This window comes from Colossoma macropomum, unplaced genomic scaffold, assembly GCF_904425465.1.
Source record: "Colossoma macropomum unplaced genomic scaffold, Colossoma_macropomum, whole genome shotgun sequence".
Taxonomy (NCBI): Eukaryota; Metazoa; Chordata; class Actinopteri; order Characiformes; family Serrasalmidae; genus Colossoma; species Colossoma macropomum.
Window position 1 is genome coordinate 7,999,631 of NW_023494804.1, and position 19,979 is coordinate 8,019,609.

The 19,979-nt window shown below is 41.3% G+C and overlaps 1 protein-coding gene across 2 annotated transcripts in view; it reads right to left on the minus strand.

Moving 5' to 3' along the window:
- The window catches only part of msi2a (musashi RNA-binding protein 2a), a 372,596-nt gene that overhangs the window by 338,079 nt on the left and 14,538 nt on the right, over positions 1-19,979 (minus strand). For both annotated transcript variants that reach the window (XM_036595440.1, XM_036595439.1), the window contains exon 5: positions 16,472-16,513. In XM_036595440.1, the coding sequence (XP_036451333.1) occupies positions 16,472-16,513 (42 nt within the window). The remainder of the gene's footprint in view (positions 1-16,471; positions 16,514-19,979) is intronic.

The following is a 19,979-nucleotide window of genomic DNA, read 5'->3' on the forward strand; positions in this document are numbered from 1 at the left end:
ACTCAGCAACACTATTTCCTCCTCACTGCACTCAGCTTAGCCTAACATAGTCCCAGGACAATGTAGGAACCTTTTCAGTTCTCTTAGACCATCATAGTTTCCTTTGTTTCCCCCCTCTCTCTTTCAGTCGTGTACAGTTTATGCTGATTGCACATATAAGGGTCAACATTAATAGAAGGGCTGCACTGATATGGGAATTGAGGCCAATGACAATATCCAATATCCTTTTTGGCATACATATCTGTTGATTTCAGTGCCACATATGTATGCATTCATTATATAGAGAAATCTGGACTAAAGCTACCTGGATTAGCACTGCTGAGAAACATAACATTTATTTCTACAGGGTTACAAAGGAATAAAAAGAATACAATGTAGGTATTTTAGCCCAGCATCGCCAAAACATTCTGCTTTTTTCAGAGTATAATAAATACATCATTAAATATCCATTAGAAATATCTGAATATCTGTCTGATGCTGATCATTTTTGCCAATACTAGCACGCTGTTTAATACCTGGGACACTGTTTCACAGTAGAATAGAATAACATACATGCCTGTTGGAGGGATGCATGCAGAGAGTGAAGAGGCAAAAAAGCCCCCAAGTAAAACTCATTTTTCATACTGACCACTATGCTACCATTAGCAACGTTACATTCAAATTCAGTATTTCACTGGTCATTTTGGATATCTCTTTGTTGCAGACATTACGATTCCTGGTTCCCATCACCACCACTGTACAGAAATCTCAGTCCCTAGAATAGAGTACTTTACATGAATTATGCAGCAATTTTGAAAAATTGGGTGGGGTTTCCCCTTTAAGCACACATATGAAGGTCAGAACAGAACAGGTCAGCTGGTGCTATGTTTAACCCAAGTAGGATCTTCATTTACTTTTTCACTTTCTCCTTCAACACAAACATGTGCCACACTTTGCTTGCTCTGGTGCTTTTCCAAGCCATGCAAATGCTGCTGACGTGCTCAGGTCCTCTTCCTCCTCAAAGCTGGAGCCTGTTGAGCCACTCAACGGATGAGTTCATTCGAGTTCAGACAGGGACTGCACTGCAAACACTCTCTCTCTATCCTTCCACCTTTCCCCTTCCCTCTCTTTCTCATTGCTGCACGATATGTCAGCATAAAGCTGTTCTAAATCTTCAATCAGAAGGAATACCTCAACATATAAATGAATGATAGCACTACAAACAACTACTGTCTCCCCACCGATGGTGCCGGAGGTTTAAGGATAAAGGATTCACACGCACGGGAAAACAAAAGATCATGAGTGTATGGCTAATTACTCTAAAGCACAAACATCCCGCCTCGGCCTAAGATAAATCACTTTAAACGCTATGACTAAGCGGTTGAATAAGGCCGAGTCCAGTATAAGCTAACTGAGAAAAAGCTCCGGCAGCGCTGCGGTAGAACACTAGCAGCCGGAGATAATTGTCCACTCTTCCAAAGGTGCTCTAATAGGCCTGCTAGGCAGCAAAGGCTGCATTCTGCAGAAGCTGGGGTTAGTCTGTCAAACACGAACCCCTGCTCGCGCTGCACTGCTTGGGAGGAAAAAGCTCTGGTGGTTTATCCACCTTCTTATCTGCCAACGAATGACCTCGATCAACCCGGAAGTTCGGGACAGGTGAACGTTCCTTCGAGTCACTTCAGTGGTCAACAGTAGATGATTCTTTATTTATACGTGCAACAGACCTTTTATCGCTGTCAAATCAAAACCTCGTAAATGGTAGCTGTGAACAAAATCATTACATAACCTAGAGTTTTACCCTATACTTTTCCAGTGTACCAAGTACCATTCTGAAGATATGAGGTTTTATTCCGACAGTTACGTTTCAGAAGTCACAAATAAGGTCACACACCAGGTTACCATTCAGTCCATTCCTGGATGGCCAGAGTCCTGCACAGTTTGATCTCTAATACCTACTAAACCTGGCAACTATCTGCTGGGTTTGGCAGGTGTGTTTGACCAGGGAAATCAGTAAACTCTAATGGACACTTTTTTAAAATGGTAGGAAGATACCAAAAAGATTGTGCTAGCAAACCAGAAAACCACATTTCCAACTACAAAGCACTTGAATTTGTAATTATAACTTTATGAGTGAAAATAGGACCATTCTGACAATTCCCGGCAAGTGGCACTGATTGACCTATTAATTTTCTGTAAAATTCCCATTTCAGACATACAAGGTTCCCAGATGTCTGCTGAGTTGAAAAAGGTTTGTCTAAGCAAGAAAATCCCCAAACTGTGCTGGATATTTTTACAATGGCAGAAAATGTTAGGAAGATATTAAATAGATCTTGCTACTGAACTGGCTAACCATGTTTCTGACTACAGAGCACTTGAACATAAACATTTCATAATTACGAATGGGAAGACAGGACTATTAGGACCATTCCCGGCAAATGGCACTGATCAATCTATAAAGTTCCCTGTTTTACTAATTTTTGTTATGTTAGTGAAATTTTAAAAGTCACCAATCAGGCTACAGACGAAAGAGTCATCAAGTCCATTCCTGGTTGGCAAGAGTCCAGCACAAATAGATAATTTCCCTCCTCTAATGCCTACCTAACCTGGCAACTAACTGCTGAGTTGAACCAGGGGTGTATGGGCAGGGAAATCCCCAAACTGTGCTGGATATTTTTACAATCTGAGAAAATCTTAGAAAGATACTAATGCTAGTAAACTAGCTAACCATGTTTCTCAATACAAAGCGTTTGGAACATAAAAGCTTCGTAATTACGACTTCAGGAGTGGCCATTCTGACCACTCCCGGTAAATGGCACAATCAACCTGGAAGGTCTCAGCGAAAGGAAGCAGCTGCCAAGGCCAGCGTAGAGGAGTTAAAGGACAGCGAGCTCTCCGAATGACATTCAGCGCTAGAAATGTCAGCCTCTTTTACTTGGCGGCTGTAAAAGCCGGTTTGCAGCGTGGGGGTTTGAATCGCAGGGCAGGGATTTGAAACAGCCGAGATGAAGTGCGTGAGGAGTTGCGGCACGTCTCTGAGACAAGCGTAGCAGAAAATTGATAATTACTCTTTGGGCACAGCTGTGCCTAGTCATCAGGTATGACAAACAACGGCAGGAGAGAGGAAGGAGGGGAGGGAGAGCGACGCCAAGCCCAGGTGGGCTGCCTGCTGCTGGGCTGCGCCTTTGGAGGGTCCTTCAAGTGCTCCTGAGGCCCTGCTAGACGGTCTGGTTATAAGGCTCAGGCCTAGGCCTGGAGCCAAGGGCCGGGCATGAGGGACAGTGCCAAGGGGGCCGCCTCCAGGCATGTCACACTCCACACTCTTACACACGCATTCACACAGATGAGCGAGACCAAAATGCAACTTCAGCTCCAGGATTCCATCTGCCCCCTCCTCCAGCCCCTGACCCCAGAACTAATCTCCCGCCTCTGCACCCTCTGCATGCTGATTACTAACCCAGGCGTGGGCCTCCATTACTGGACAAGGCAGGCACACAAGGGGCCGTATCACCGGGCTACGGCTTCCTGAGTCAGGGGCCCAGGACCAGTGCCATCCCTCCACAAAAACCCTGTAGTATCTGTTGGAACCTCATGTCCCGAGTCGGTCTGAGAGATGAGATAAAGGCACATCTTAATTGAACAGCATCAGCTATACTGAGCCTGACTTTGATCCTTTTGTAAGGCCGTCTTACCCTATTTACCTGTTTACACCACTAGCCAGGTTTCTCTCCAGCTGTCAAATTAAATTCAAGCAAATGACTGAAATGTCGCAAATAAATTATGCAAATTAAGCTGCATTAGCTCTGTACAAGAGAATAAGACATTTGTAAAAAACACATCTGAGAAACATGGGCTGAGTTTAGAGAAAAACCTAGTAGTTTGTTGTTTTGTTTAAAATAATTTTAATGTCCATTAAACAGGGGCAGGCTCTACATCAGTTTACCATCTGTCCACCACCATTATGTTTACTTTCTATGATTCTTAATTTCTTTTTTGCCTTCTGCCCTGTTTTGTAGTTACTACCAGTAAAAAACAGAAACACCTGATAATTATATGTGTAATTTACCGTATTTCTCTTTGGCAAAAATGTATCCACCTTATGCAAGCGTACACACTTCTATTCATTATTTCTCATTTCCATTAACTTTTTTAAACCAATTTATCAAAATATACAGAATAATATTTGTACAGTTTATGTATTCTTTATCACTAGGTCAATAAACAGTTCAGAGAGAAATCTAGCAAGTTTCTATTTTGTTTAGGTCTATGGCTATAATTTACACAGTAAAAGCATGAATATAAATGTTTATTAATTAGTGTTAATAAAAACTAATGTTTTATAGTTTTATAGTTACTACCAGACAAAAAACAGAAACACCTGTTAGTCCCATGACCTTTTTATTCGCACTTACATAATTTGGCAAATAGATTTCCATTGTAATTTATTGAAAAAAAAGTGTCTCCACCTCAAGCGAGGTTAGAAACTTATTTGCCATTCTGCATTTTTACCCTGCCTTTTTATTTGATATTTCAAAATATGTATAAAATTATGCAGACTGAATCGTAGCTAATGTCGTAGAGATGATTATGTACAACTTACAGCAGTGAGGTATGTTTTCAGAAGTTAACAAAGCAGTTTGAATGTTCACAAAAGCTATTTTAATGTGGAAGACAAAAACAGCCCAGCAAGTTCAAAGCCAAAGGGAAAAAAGTAGGCTAATTTGTATGTAAGGCCATCAAGAAATAAGAAAGTTTTTGCAAATCGCAAGTCGTAGCTCAGAGTCTATGCATATACTAAACATGAAGTAGTTTTACTGCAGCATTTTTAAGTAACTGCACATCTCACCTAAATTGGATGGATTTTACTAATGTTAATGTGCCCCGTGTGGTTGTATTACCTACAAAAATACAAAAAACCAGATCTGAACTTAATAATAAATGACTCAGAGTGCAAAGAAAAACCTGACTGGGACATCCCTGCCATGAGGTACACGGCTGGAGCCACCAAAGGAGCTAATGTTGTGGCTGTCCCTCCTGTGAAGGAAGGCCCTGCTGGGGCTTTGGAGGTGGCGCTGAGGTCCCTGCTGGTCCTCCTCCTTGCCTGGCTCTCCTCATTACTGTCACTCAACGAGGAGCTCCCAGACAGGCCGGCTGGAGCGGCCCGGTGCCCTCCCCTGCTCACCACTTGCACACGCAGCGAGGCAACCGACTGCCAGCGATAACTACACAGCCCGGAACCCCCACCCACCACAATCTAATTAGCCAAGAGCCAGGAAGACAGAGGGAGAGCGCTCTAACCCAAGGAGGAGACAGGAGGCACATATACACACACACACACACACACACACACACACACACACACACCACATGAATAAACATCTGCCGTAAACGTGTAGAAACACACCCAAACACGCGGGCAGGCGTAGACAGACACCGCCACAAACCCTTGGAAGCCAATCTGAAAGTGGGCATGAATCTTTAGCTCACCAACACTGAAAAACAAACCCTTTATACTCGCAAACATAAAGGTGCCAAAAGGGGTTCTTTGTAGCAATGCCTCAGAGGAACCACTTCTTAGAATCTTCAACAAGCCCCTCCTACACCCTCCACAGCTCCAAAGCATATCATTGGCCACCCAAGTAAATTTCATCCCATTTTGACAACATCCAAGATCCTTTGCATCTAACAACAAAAAACAGGGGAGGTTTAACATTATCCAAATGCTTCAATTAATAAACATATGCTATTATGAGTTTGGATATCAATAAACAAATAACCTCCTTCCACCCCTTCATGGTGCTCCACCCACTAAAAGGTTCTTTCTCAAACCATTTAGCTGAAATCACTGTAAGTAGGCCTGTGTCCGGTGATGGTTAACCAAGTTACCGCACTAGCAGCCCTCAGTGATGGGAAAAATGAATTCATCACTGATTAAAAAAAACTCTTTCGTTTACTGATTGTTTCATGCAAACCATGACAAGACATAAGAATTCCCACGCATGAACATTTTAAACATGTTGAGTGATGTGATATCCTGCACTAATGCCACAATAAATGTACCTAATTTGAGAATGTTCTGTATACATGGTTGTTGTGGGGCAGACAGATAGCGTGCCTGTACAAAAACCCACCTACACTTACCCATCAGACAAAACAGCTTCAGTCTCTGGAATAACACAAGCTAAAACATGTCTCAGCTCTTGTTTAGCAGGAGAAACTGGCTGTTTCAAATGGTTAAGCTAAGCCAAGCGGCCTCAGACAGTGATGCCTGTGGGACATTCACAATCCCATTCTTTATTAAGAGATTAATTACAGCTTTATAGCCAAACTAAAGATGAAAGTATACTACAACTCCAACAGTGCTTTTATTAAGCTTTAACTCCTATGAGTTTGCCCCTTCATCTGCTCAAAATTATCAGACAAAAAAGTGATATTATTCTAGTTTTTGTCATTGTTTTATCATTACTTGTATTGCTATGAATGTTAAAAAGAGCAAAGGAAGTCAACCCGCCCCCACATGGTTTAATCTTTTACCTCAGTATTTTCCAGTTACCAAAAGAAGATGACTCAAGGCCTATCTCAAAGGTTTAGCCAGGCAAAAATGGTGCTCCAGAGAACCACTTTGGCACCTTTATTTTGAAGAAACTGTGGTCACTATGCAACGCCAGTAAGTCCAAATAAGCCCCCCCACAATGCACTCGGGCAGCACGCAGATTGCAAATGTTTAGAGTCGTGTGCTCTTCCAATTCACTCCACCTTCTGCGTTTGAAGGAGATTTATGAGATCCTATCTCCGCTTGGCCGCTTTTTACACAGGCCATTTCAAATCAGAAACAAAAGGGTAAGGAGGTTATTCCATCTCCAGACACTTTGATCCATCTATTACCACCCAAGAATAACAGCCTCTCCCATCCTCCCCTGCTCAAACGGGCTTGTTTGTGTCTGCGACGGGCATTCTTGTTTTTGTGGAGTTCTTTTTTTTTCCAGGCCCCAAGGGTGAAAGCGGGGTGACGATAAAGCAATCCCATCAACTCCACGCTGATTGATCGACTACCCCCAATCCAGGTTAGCTTTGCTAGATATCGGATTGTTTCTTGTTTTTCGCCGAAAAGTCAATGGACTTCCTGTCTGCTGTGGGGATACTGTTTTCTTTTTTTTTTAAAACCGGAATTTCTTTTCTTAACTAAAACACACATATATATGCTATTCACACTCGCAGCTGGAGAGCTTTGTTTATACCCCAGGTTGTTTTGTATCTGAAAAGGGGGGAAAAACCCACAAAAGACTTATCGGAATTGAAGTTGAGCTACTTGCAGGGCTTTGGGAAAATCTAGCGCTATTTGAAAGTCTTGAGAGAGGGTTTGATGGGAGCGTTAAGGGTGCGGGCGCGCTGCCTGGCAGCTTTAATTTTCCTAGCAGTCCACGGAGTCAGTTAAAATGAGTATAATTTGGAGGCTGGAGAGAGCGCGATCTGCCATAACACTAAAATCACCTAAAAGATTCGCAAAACTGGAGGCAGACCAGGAGTCATATCCGTTCACTCAGCCTGGAGAAGCTAACCGGAAACACCACTGTGTGAGAGATCAGGGTCACACTGATATGGAATTTCTGGGCCGATAACAATAACTGATCATTAAAAGCTTATTTTGACTGATCCTGATATCAATAACTGGTCATTTTCCACATCCAATGTCTGGTAATGGGTTCAGAACCCAGCGGTAGTGGTTAGTGTATCATAGTGGGTGATACTGTCATCCATTCATGCAGCAGACTGGGGTTCGATTCACCACCTGGGTAATCACACCATACTACACCAGGAGTTATATTCACATACCCCTAATATGACTAAAATAAAAGCACTTCTGGATAAGAGTGCCTGCCAAATGCATAAAAGCGATGTGATATGATTATATGACATGTTAAAAGTCTAAAGATGGATTATCGGCTGTAAACACTGGACTAATCATTAGGGATGCACAAAGATATCGGAATTATATCAGTATCAGCAGATATTTCTTTAAAAACATGTCAGCATCAGGTATCTGTTTCGGTTTGACCAGTAGTTTAAACTGATATAATTGTGTGCAAAAGTTTGGGCACCCCAGTCAAATAACATTTCCTTTTTTAAAATCAAATTTATTAACTGATAAAAAGTGAACACATATTTGAAAACACACTTCTGCACATTTTAAGGCAAATTTACTGCTGATTTGCTGAATTTAACATATTAGGGAAAAAAAGAAAATCTAAAATGTGTGCAAAAGTTGTGGCACATTTAATATTTTGTTCTTTTTTTTCAAAATGTTAAACTCAAATAGATAAAAAATGTGCATTAAAATGAACAGATAAGTGCCATATTTAACATTGTTTTCTGTAGAGGATGGGTAGAGTTTTGCATATGACTGTATTTGACAACTGTACTTATTGCATTCCTGAAGAGCAAAGCGTTTAGGTGACGCTGGGCTACTGTAGTAAAATCTCTGCATTTTATTCATAATAAATGTTCATCATAAATGTTAATTTGTATGTAAATGTTTTATGTAATGCAAATCCAGGTGGATCTAATTCCAATATCTGCATTTTATAAATGTTTATGTATCGACATTGGTGCATACGTACGTGAAAAATACTCGATATCAAAACAATATTTTCTGTGCATACTGTGCAGCCCTACCAAATAATAATTACATAATTCATTTTGCATTTATCGGAAAATATCGGAAAATAATACAGCTGTATATCATGCACCTCAAGAAGAGAAACACAGAGAGAAGGAAAGCGAGAAAGAGCGAGCGAGGTAAACAGAAGTGATGAGAAAAACGGAGGCCCTTGCCTGGTGTCTTAATTGGCATTGGAGCTGAGGGCTTGTAGAAAGAGCAAAGCAGCAAAGCTCCTGGGCCTCGCTTCTCATGCAGTGTGTAAGAGTGAGGCAGGGTGTCTGGAAGCATTTGTGTGTGTGTATAAGTGTGTGTGTGTGACAGGCGTTACCTTTGGACTTCATTAAAAACTTGGCTTGGAGCTCTCTCACCAAGCAACACGTTTTTTTTTTCTCTCCCTGGGCTCCAGCACCACAGGCCTCGCGGGAGCTTTGCTCTCAGGATAAGAACGTTACCAGCACAACACGGCCCCAAGAGTCGAAGAGCGCTTACCAAAACACTCCGCTGGAGCCCGCCGCAGCCAGCCACTCTCTCCAGCCCACTATAAAACCAAATAAGCGCTCAACCAGTTCTCCTGGGACGGGAAGCGTTCGGCCCAACTTGGTAGCATAATTCACTGGAGTGCAGATTTTAAGCTCAAATCTGCTCTCAGCACTCTGCTGCTCGCTGCATTCTGCTCGTCATGGGCCGCCTTTTCCAAGTCACGGACGATTGTGGAAACAGCTCTGAAGTAGCCAATTATATAGGCTACTACTAAGTGCCATTAATTCTGTATTTTTTTCTAAATATGACATGGATCTGACTTGTTCAGTCCTGTGTGAACACAAAAATCTGATCTTTTCAAATCAGATTTGAACCCCTTTTGCTAGGTTCACATTACAAGCCTTATTGTTCAATTCTCTTTGAGATTTGACTGTTCAGATTCAATCTTTCTGCCACCAACACATTCATGTGTGTAAAACTGCGTTCACAATGCAAGCCTCAAATAATGTGAACAAATGTGCGTCCTGAAATGATCCACATTCAACTCAATAATGTCGCGTGAAGAAATCATGTGCATTTTAAACAACAAACGAACTAACTAACAAAACAAGCTGTCATCACAAAGATAATCTGCTCTAAACAGCCCTCAGCTGTTCATCATAAGACAAAGATAAAAAAAAAGATCAGATTCATTGCTTTTGCATCGATTTCTGGCACTAAGGATGCGCTCACATTATGTTCACATCACATGGGCATAAATCAGATATGTACCTGATCTAAGACTGCATATGAAAGTGGCCTAGATTTGATGTGAAACGAGAAGATGTGTGTTACATGTTTAATCAAGTCTGTGACACATAAGACAAGAAATCAGATTTGCGCCACTTGTGTGAACACAGTCTAATTTCAAATTAGGTGCTGCTGCCACACTGATGCTGCATACACACTGGGGAAAAAACACAAATTACAATATGATCTCATTAAGGCTGTCACGATTTGGATGTATCCAGTCCAGGACCACATATGAAAGTGGCTTAGATCAGTTTTGTTCACACAGCTCTGAAAACACCAGATTTCGGGTCACATTAGATTTGTGCCACTTTAGCCTGGTAATGTGAACACAGCCTAAGTGACCCAAGAGTGATCTTTTACTAGTGTGAACACACTTCTGCTCTGAAAGTACTCACATTTTCCAAATCACTGACGTGACATCCAGAATCCACATGGGCAATGAACAACAACAAAAAATTCATATTTGTGACAAAATCCATAAATACTGTAGCAATAAAAAACAAATTAAAACTGAACAAAATAAATTGTTTTAAATGCTACTCAATTTCAATTTCACACTGATCAGACTGTAGCTAAATCAGACGTGACCACAGGGATACGTGCATGCTTACTTTTAAAAAAACAGGACTTTCAGTCTACCGTTCACATTGCAGTCACATAGACAGACAGACAGATAAAAAGACAGACAGGTAGATAATACAGGGTCTTGATATGAGAGTGCAGCTTTTGAATGTGGCTCAAATTTGATTCTAATTAGATTTGTGTTCACACTGCTCTGAAAAAATCAGATTTGTGTCACTTGAAATATGAACGCAGGCCCAACAAAGCAGGCTCGGTGTCAGGGAAAGCGTTAACAGCACAGCGGTCACCTCTTCTCAAGCTTCGTGACGAGCCTTCATTTCTATAACGAGCTCCTCTCACGGCGCGAGTAGCCGTGGCCCCAGCGGCAATTAAAATCGTGTCGGGACACGCCGGGATCTGTTGCGACATCGCTGCGCAAAACAACAACAACAACAACAACGGCAGCAGCATCGACAGCGACAAACATCCAGCGAGTGTCACCTCAGCTACCGGTGGCAGCTTCTCTCCCCCTGCGTTTCTCGAGAAAGACACAATTGGGCCCCATTTCGCACAAAGAGCAGGGGAAGGAGGTTGGGGGGGGTGTGCGTATGTGGGGACAGCAGCCGTTTTGCTTTTGATTTCTTTAGCAGCTCACAAGCTTCGGCGTCTCTCTCTCATTAGGCCGCGTGTCCCGCCGGCTCGGCGGACTCATCTACACAAATGATAGCGGAGAGTGAATCACGCCAGGGTGGATTTATGAGGAAGAGAACGGCTCTTCTAGCGCCAGTCACGCTCTGCCTGTCTCATATACCTGCAGGATTTCTATCTCAGGTTCAGTTTTCTCAACCATCGGCCATGTTTAACGTTAATAAACATGTGGAACATTAATAAGCTGTTAATACATATTTATATGTAGAACAAAACAGTCTGCTTACATAAATGGAACCACGTATTTACATCAGCTGTACAGTACTGTTACTGTTATTTCACAGTAGTATTTACAATTGTGTAATTATAGTTTATTACATAGTAATGAAATCCTTTTAAATTCAAGTTTGTGCCAGTACGTATGGCAATTTTCTGTTTGTTTCAATGTGAGACAATGACAAAAAGAAAGTGTAAAAAATGTTTTTCTACTTGCTTTTTTTTACATTTTGCTCAAATACAGGTGAAAATATCTCCATTTGTGTTATAGATCAAGAGCAAATGTTTTAAACAAAATAAAAGCACACAATGTTTAAACCAAGCATATGAAAGGGTATTCCCGACCTGCGTTCTAGTATATCTAACGTCATGCTATCTGTTGTATAAATCAGAGCAAAACAATGTAATTCTGAATCACTGTTGAAGTGGCAGCGCTGCTGCTTCGTCAATATGAAAGTTGGACAGCATATATTAAGATGTTTCACTATGACTACAGCTCAACAATGTAAAATATATCAGTGAAAACAAAAAGTCAACTAGAAACTCAAAAGCAGCATCACACTTCCTTCCAACACTGCCGGTGTCCTCAATCTATTGAACCCTACGCTTATTATTAAGCTATAAATCTCCAGACTTATTATTTAATAACTGCTCTGATTCTAAAATGTAAGTTATATAGCTCAGTGAGTGAAGCCGGGGCTCACATACAGACTCGCTGATTAGCTGATTAATATGTTTACAATTATAAGCTATACTAATCAAATTATGTAATTACATATATATTACACAGTGAGTTACACAATGAATTACATTTACATTCGCTTTACAGTACTGTGCAAATGTCAGAGACCAGTTTAAATTCCAGTTTAACTTCCAGATAATCCATTTGCATAAAAAAGTGGAAATTTGCAAAACTAGAGCTCAAAAAATGGTTAACAGACACAGGGAAATTCCTAACAACCACCTGGAAGACCTGGTCGACCACCAACACTGCCCCCATCAGATAAACAGCACTTAAAGCTTTCATCTTTGAGAGAGAGGAGAAGTTCAAGCTCCACTTCTTGATTCAGATCCGAAAACATCCACAGTCCATCCTTCCACTGTGAGAAGACAACTCAGCGCTATGAGTCTGAAAGAATATTAGCTGTCAGGAAGCCATTATAAATGGGTAAAAGTGCAAATAACTCCTAGGACTGAACTTTGGAGGTGTGGAAAAATATCTTCTGCACATTTTAAAGCCTCGATTAATGTTTATTTGCTGAATTTAACATACTGGGGAAATAAAGGCTGTGCAAAAGTTATGGCACATTTTAAATTTCATTTTTAAAGTCAGCAAATAGAAATTATGCACTAAAATGTGCACAAAAAGGCCATATTGAAGTGTGTTCCCCATAGAGCAGGGGTGTCAAACTCAACCACTAAAAGGGCCATGTTAAAAAATCTTAGCATATCTGTGGGCCAGCTGGGTTTTGATTTCATTTCTATATTAACATTTTGCCATGACCCCAACTGACCATTGTGTTTATTCAAAATAGGCCAAAACTACAGCAACGGCAAAAATACGCGCTGAATACTTGAACGATACAAAAATCATTTTAGATCATTTTAAAACACAGATTGTTTTATATAAAACAATAGACTACAATAGCTGCAGATCACTGTTAAACCTCTTTAAATGTCCCCAGTGAACTGTAGGTTTTTTAAAACTGCCCATTTGCTTGAACCAGAACTATGTCCCATAGATCACACATTACGCTGTAGTGCAGTTCACAGTGAAATGGGCCATTGTTAACAGAAAATTAAAATTATTCTGCGGGCCGAATAGGATTGACACATGGGCCATAGAGGGTGTGTTCACTTATTTTCACTTAGAAAATCAATAAAACTTTCAAACTTTTGCACATAGGACTGTATTTTGTTGTTGAAGCTTGTGTAAATTTCTGTCACACACACTTTTGGCTTTTTTTGAGGCTGTGTTTCTGACTTTTGTCACTAAATGACAAAAAAAAAGTGGCAAAAATGTAACGGTGGGTTTTTCTTTCTGCAGTACAAGACTGTATGAACAACAACACTTCACCAAATTCAAATTCAAGCCCCCTCTTTTACTTACAAACACTACCCAAATATGGATTTGGATGGGAAAGCTTGCACTTTCTCCACACGTTTGAATGAGCTGAGGGAGAAATGGCTAATACTGCTGTTGTTATTGCTGGCGATTTCTAAGGGTTAGCAAACTATAGCAATTATCGTTAGCCACAGCCCCGGGCCGTATGTACCTACCAGTCCAGCTACAAGACTAGTGTAAGGAGCGCAAACAAACAGACGTGCGGATAGGCTGGGCCTATTCATCAGCAGCTCCAGCTTCAGTCAGAGCCTTTCACGCACCTGCCTGCTCGCTGAAAGAGCCGAAACCGATACCTCCACATAACGTCCCGGCCACCGGGCGGAAGGACAGAGCGAGAGCGAGAGTGAGAGCGAGAGTGCGGGAGGGAGAGAGGTAGAGAGAGAGAGAGAGAGAGAGAGAAACGATGACAAATGCAAAACAGACTGAAGCTCTCTGATCCAGACTGCTTATGTAGGGCCTTAAATCAATTTTACATGAAGGAAAAAAGCTGCGCAATGCTAATCTATCTGCCTTAATCCTATTGCTCCCAGATCCTTTGAAATCCACATTCTCTGCCTAATACTAAAACAAATAAAACCTCCTTTCTTCACTAATGAGCCTGCCCTTCAGCTCGCCTTTAAAAAAACACTCAAAGCAGGTTTTTTTATTTTTTATCCAGAGCACATTATTTTAATCCGTCGCTGGGCTTTTAAAGAGCGATTCGGCGGCGACAGGATTGACACTTTGCTCCTGAGTGAGAAAGCCATTCTTGTCTCTCCGAAATTGCCAATTCAGTTTTCATATCCCGGCCTCTGCTACAGAGATCATATTGTTCTGGAAGGTCTAAAAAAAAATCAAAAATAAAAAAATAATAACAGCCGTGCCTCCGAGCGCAAAACGTATTTTCTTCCGTTTTTTTCCCCCCGACAGGATCTGCGCTGCGAAATGCCTCAACTGTTTTTCTTCTTTTTTTCCCGCTCGGGCCGTGGCACGGAAGAGAAAAGGTTAAGGCAACGAACGAGCAAATGAGGGAAGAAGGAGGGGGGGGGGAGAAGGGGAAAAAAAAAATAGTCTGGTAGTTTCTCAACCATATGCCGATACCCTTAAGACACCATGTGCTCTGGCTTTGAAAGCTTTCGCTGCCAATTCCCCCCGTTTGAAACCTGATTCACTCGGTAACAATACCTCTCTGAAAAGCACGAGGAGAAAGGAGGGGGGTGGATGGGGGGCTTGAAATCCATTATCGATCTTAGCTTGTTTTGGGAGGAAGACAGGAAAACATGACGGAACGGACTCGTACCAGACAATGGTCTCCGAAGTCATGAGACAAAAAAAGAAATAATCTAATGACAACCTCTACAACCACATTAGTGCGGAGCAGACACCGACACTGACAAGCAATTATAACCCAAGCAGAAACCTCGAAAAACTGTAGAGGCGAACAGCACAAAAACAGCTACCTGATCACCAGAGCCATATCGCCCCTTTTCCAATATGACTAAAACAGGACTTTAAACCCATTCATCTGGGGCAAAATGACCAAAGCAGGACACTAAACCCATCTAAAGCAAAATGACAAAAAAAATGGGACTCTAAACCCATCTATATGGGGCAAAGTGACCAAACCAGGACTCTAAACCCGTCCATCTGCAGCAAAATGGCCAAACCTGGACTCTAAACCTGCCCATCTGGGGCAAAATGACCAAACCAGGACTTTAAACCTGCCCACCTGAGGCAAAATGACTAAACCAGGACTCTAAACTCATCCATCAGGGGCAAAATGACCAAAAAAAACGGGACTCTAAACCCGTCTATCCGGGATAAAATGACCAAAGCAGGACTCTAAACATGCCCATCTGGGGCAAAATGACCAAAGCAGGACTCTAAACCTGTCCATCTGGGGCAAAATGACCAAAACAGGACTCTAAACATGTCCATCTGGGGCAAAATGACCAAACCGGGATTCTAAACCCATCTGGGGCAAAATGACCAAACCGGGACTCTAAACCTGTCCATCTGGAGCAAAGGTCTCAAAGATCAAATTATGCAGAAAATTTGAAAATCAGTTGAACTCTAAGTTTGCTCAGTCTTGTTGATGCAGTTTGGAGCAAGTATCACTTACTGTGAGCAATAAAAATGGACAAAACTTCACTGAGCCCTTTCAGACAACACCAAGGCTGATATTCACAAAGCAGGACTGATCTTGGATCAGATTCCTCCATATTTATGACAATCACTGTCATAAATATTGAGCGTAGATCGGCGCTGCTGCTCCTGAGGTGGTTTATGAATACAGACCCTGTTGTCTACAGTGGCTGCCTGCAGTTCTGTTCATTTTTATAGTTTACAGTAAGTCATACTGTCCCCTAAACCACATCCACAGGTCTGCTCGACCTTTCAAAGAAGTTTTGGTGATAATTTGCTAGCCTCTCAGCTCCAGCACTAAACTAAAGAAGCAAAATTTGGACTCCAAACCTGCCTTGGCTGATAGTCTACAAGAACACAAAGAACACAGAACCCAACAAAACCAAACAGGCTTATAATAGAACCCAACGAGAAGGTGCTTCAGCAACTGCCTATTGCCATCCATCATAAATATGGTGAGACTCAGAGAGATGTCAAAATTACTGCCAGTTCTAGTTGACTGTACACTACAGATATGTAAGACAGAGCTTACACTGAAAAACACTGAAGGACTCCTTTAAGACTACTACAAAACAAATATGTAAGATATGTAACCATAACAGTGGGCCCACACTGACCCTTAAGGTCTGATCTATGGTCGTCAACAACAAGCAAGACAAACAGAAGTGGCCCCGGGTCACGAACGCTGAGATTCAGATGTCCAATATGTGTCTCTCATCACAGGAGGAAGAGTTCAGCAGGGCTTTTTATCACAGCTAAAGCAGCTTTCAGACAGCACCAGCGGCCAGCTGAACACGCGCTGAACGAACGCTGAATGAACGCAGTCTTACCTTAGGCTGAGCACGTCGAGGGAAGGCCACTTTGGGATCGATCTGTGTGCAACAAGGAGAGAAAAAGAAGGCTGCGTAAGTACAGTATGAAAAGCAAAAACAACAAACAACAACAGTAGTAATAGAAATGATAAAAACAAGAAATAAAAACAATAATATCATAAGTAATATCATCACAACTAGAGCAGAAAAAATGCACTGATGCATCCGGACATTATACTGAAGGTGATTCAACTACATCAATTTTAAAATTTTTAAATCTACTGATTACAACCAATAGAATAATACTATAAAATGTGTGCTCATTTTGGGAATAATCAAAGGGGAATTAGACAAAATTTTCAAATTTTTGCAGAATTTAGTCATTGAAATTTAAACAGTCAGAGTGATTTGATGGACCTCATTTGCAGAGAAACTTACAGACTCAGATTTCTTTACAGTGGTGGTGATGGGAACCAGGGGTCACAATGTCAACCGTGCAAATATAGTCATTTTACTCACTATACCAAAATATATGTATGGAATAACGTTCTTTGAGGGAGCATTGAGTCATTGAACACGTCAGACGTCTGGTTCCTATCACCGCCACTGTGAACAATTCTCTCTAAGTGTCTCTAGAATAGCATTTCACACCAAACCACTCTGAATGACTTTGTTCACATCTGAATGACTTAATTAAATTTTGAAAAATTGGTGGAATTTCCCTTTGAGATTCTTGGGCTGTTTTCAAACATAATCCATATTTCCATTGTCCATATTTCACTACTGTATAAGCAGGTTTTCCAGTTACATTTATGAATTCAGTCCTTTTTAAAATATTAAAATAATCCAACTGAACTGCGCTGAAATTTGAGATTTCGTGATGCATGATGAGTTGTTTGATAAAGAACTGGCATCAAATCAAAGTGTCAACAGAGGTTTATGCACCTGACAACAACAACAACAACAACAACAACAACAACAACAACGATGATGACAACAATCAGTAATAGCAGTAATTACAGATAACAGGTATCTGTGATATATAAACAGAAAAAAGACTGAATGATCCAGTCCTGTAACAAATCTAAAATACTTGCACACTGGCTCACACTGTGATGTTGTTAGCTGTGTAGTTCTTCCTGTGGGGGTATGAGACTGTTTGAGCATGATAGCTGACTTTCAGATGCTCATCTTAAGTGCTTCAATTCAAAACAGCTCATTTTAAAGCTAAGTAGTTTTTAAAGGAGAAATACTGCATGTGTATCAGCCAATACTCAAGTTTTCAGTGTCAAAATTGTATCAGTGTTTCTGTTGGGCTGCAATCTAATCTATCTAATAATACCCAACCTTATCAGTCAACATTACCACCCACATTTAGCCCAAAATGTCTCAGGCTTGTCCTCAGACGTTCTTCTGCTGAGATCACGAAGTTTAAGGCAACGCTTAACACCAGGGCCGCTTATATGGAAACTTATGGATTGTATGAGGTTAAAACTTTTTTTCACCTCAAATTAGAGCTCCAAAACAGATAATAATGGAGCATCAACAGCTCGATTCTTCTATCACCAAGGATCTAGTGGGATCTGCTGATATGCAAAAATGCTTAATACAATTCAGTGTACCTGCATGCTTTGAGGGCAGACTGTTTTTCCTGTCCACTATTGACTAGCTAGCATTTACAGTAAGTCAGAGACCAGCCATCGTTTATTTTATTTCCAGTCAAAAAGGCATTTAAATACAGGTTATTCATTTTTCAGCATCAGAAAACATATTTAACAGAAGACAACACAGAAGTCTATGGAACCCCTGAAGGGATGTAGTGTATTTATTTCTTAGGTAAAAACCTGGTGCGAATCAGACACTATATGGTGAGCACCCCATACTATCCGGTGTGCACCAAAGGCTATCAGGTGCACACCAGATACTGTGTGGTGAGCACCCGATACTACGCATAGTATCTAGTGGGCACCTGATAGTATTTAGTGCGCACCTAATAGTATCTGGTGCTCACCTGATGCTATCTGCTTCTCAACACATAGTACCCGGTACTCACCTGATAGCATCTGGTGCTCACATGATAACATCTGGTGCACACCTAATAGTATCTGTACCAGATGCTTTCAGGTGTGCATCAGTTGCTATCATGTACACACCAGATACTGTGTGGTGTGCACCCGATACTACACATAGTATCTGGTGTGCACTTGAATAGCATTAGTAGTATCTGGTAGTATAGGGTGCTCACCACATATCTATTGCTCACTTGACAGTGTCCAGTGTGCACCTAATAGTATCTGGTGCTCTCCTGATAGTATCTGGTGCTCTCCTGATAGTATCTGGTGCCCACCACATAGTATCTATTGTGCACCTGACAGTGTCCAGTGTGCACCTAATAGTATCTGGTGGTCACCACATAGCATTTAGTGCGCAACTGACAGTGTCCAGTGTGCACCTAATAGTATCTGGTGCTCTCTTGATAGTATCTGGTGGTCACCACATAGTATCTAGTGCTCACCTGATAGCATCTGGTGTGCACCTAATAGTATCTGATGCTCACCTGATAGTATCAGGTGCTCACCACATAGTATCTGGTGCTCACCTGATAGCATCTGGTGCACACCTTAGTGTCTGTACCAGATACTTGCAGGTGTGCACCAGATTTTTACCTAAAGAAAAAAAACGTCTCTTAAGAGGCACTGCAGAGGTCCCATTAAGTAAATCTAAATTTTTCAGTATTTAGTGTTCCTCCTCCCTCAAAGATGAAAGCCTTAATTGCTGTTTTGGTGGACAGTGCTGGTGGTCCACCAGGTCTTGCAGGTGGTTGTTATGAACTTCTCTTTTAGAAACTTCCACTTATTTGCATCTCTCTCTTTTCTTGTGCAAGTGAATTATCTTGTATCCAATCTACTCAAAAGTATCTCCTGAAAAAGAATAACTTGTCCTTAATGTCCATTTTGACTGGCAATGAAATAATAATGAAATAAGAATAACAATGGTAATAATAACTCTTAATGCTTTCACTCACTGGCAGTTCTTTTACTACAGCGTGACTTTAAAAAGGCAGGAAAATGAAAGTGTTCTGCCGACAGCATGTTTAAAACAGACACAAACACAGAGATACGCACACATCACGCCTCACTGATAACAGCAGCGGGCTACAGGTACAACACTGTCTTTGGGGAGTTTGGGGACAACACAGAGAGATAACGCCACCAAAAAAATGACTCACGGATTCGCGATTGTTCTAAAAACTGAAAAATAAGAGAGGACATCAGATTTGGTCCAGAGCCAAGCTCTTTTTTTTCTTCCTCTGGTTTGTCATCTTGTTAATTTCTCTGTCTTTTTTTTTCCTCCTTCTGGTTAACTGGTACTGAGGCTTGCAGTGGGAGCCTTATCAATCTTGCATTTGGAATGAAGAGAAACTATTTCATGCACCAATGTCACGCTGCCTTCGCTCAGCTTTAATATACGGCTCTTTAAAAGAGAACTTTCAAACAATCTCATCCAGGCAGACGTAGCAGAGCTG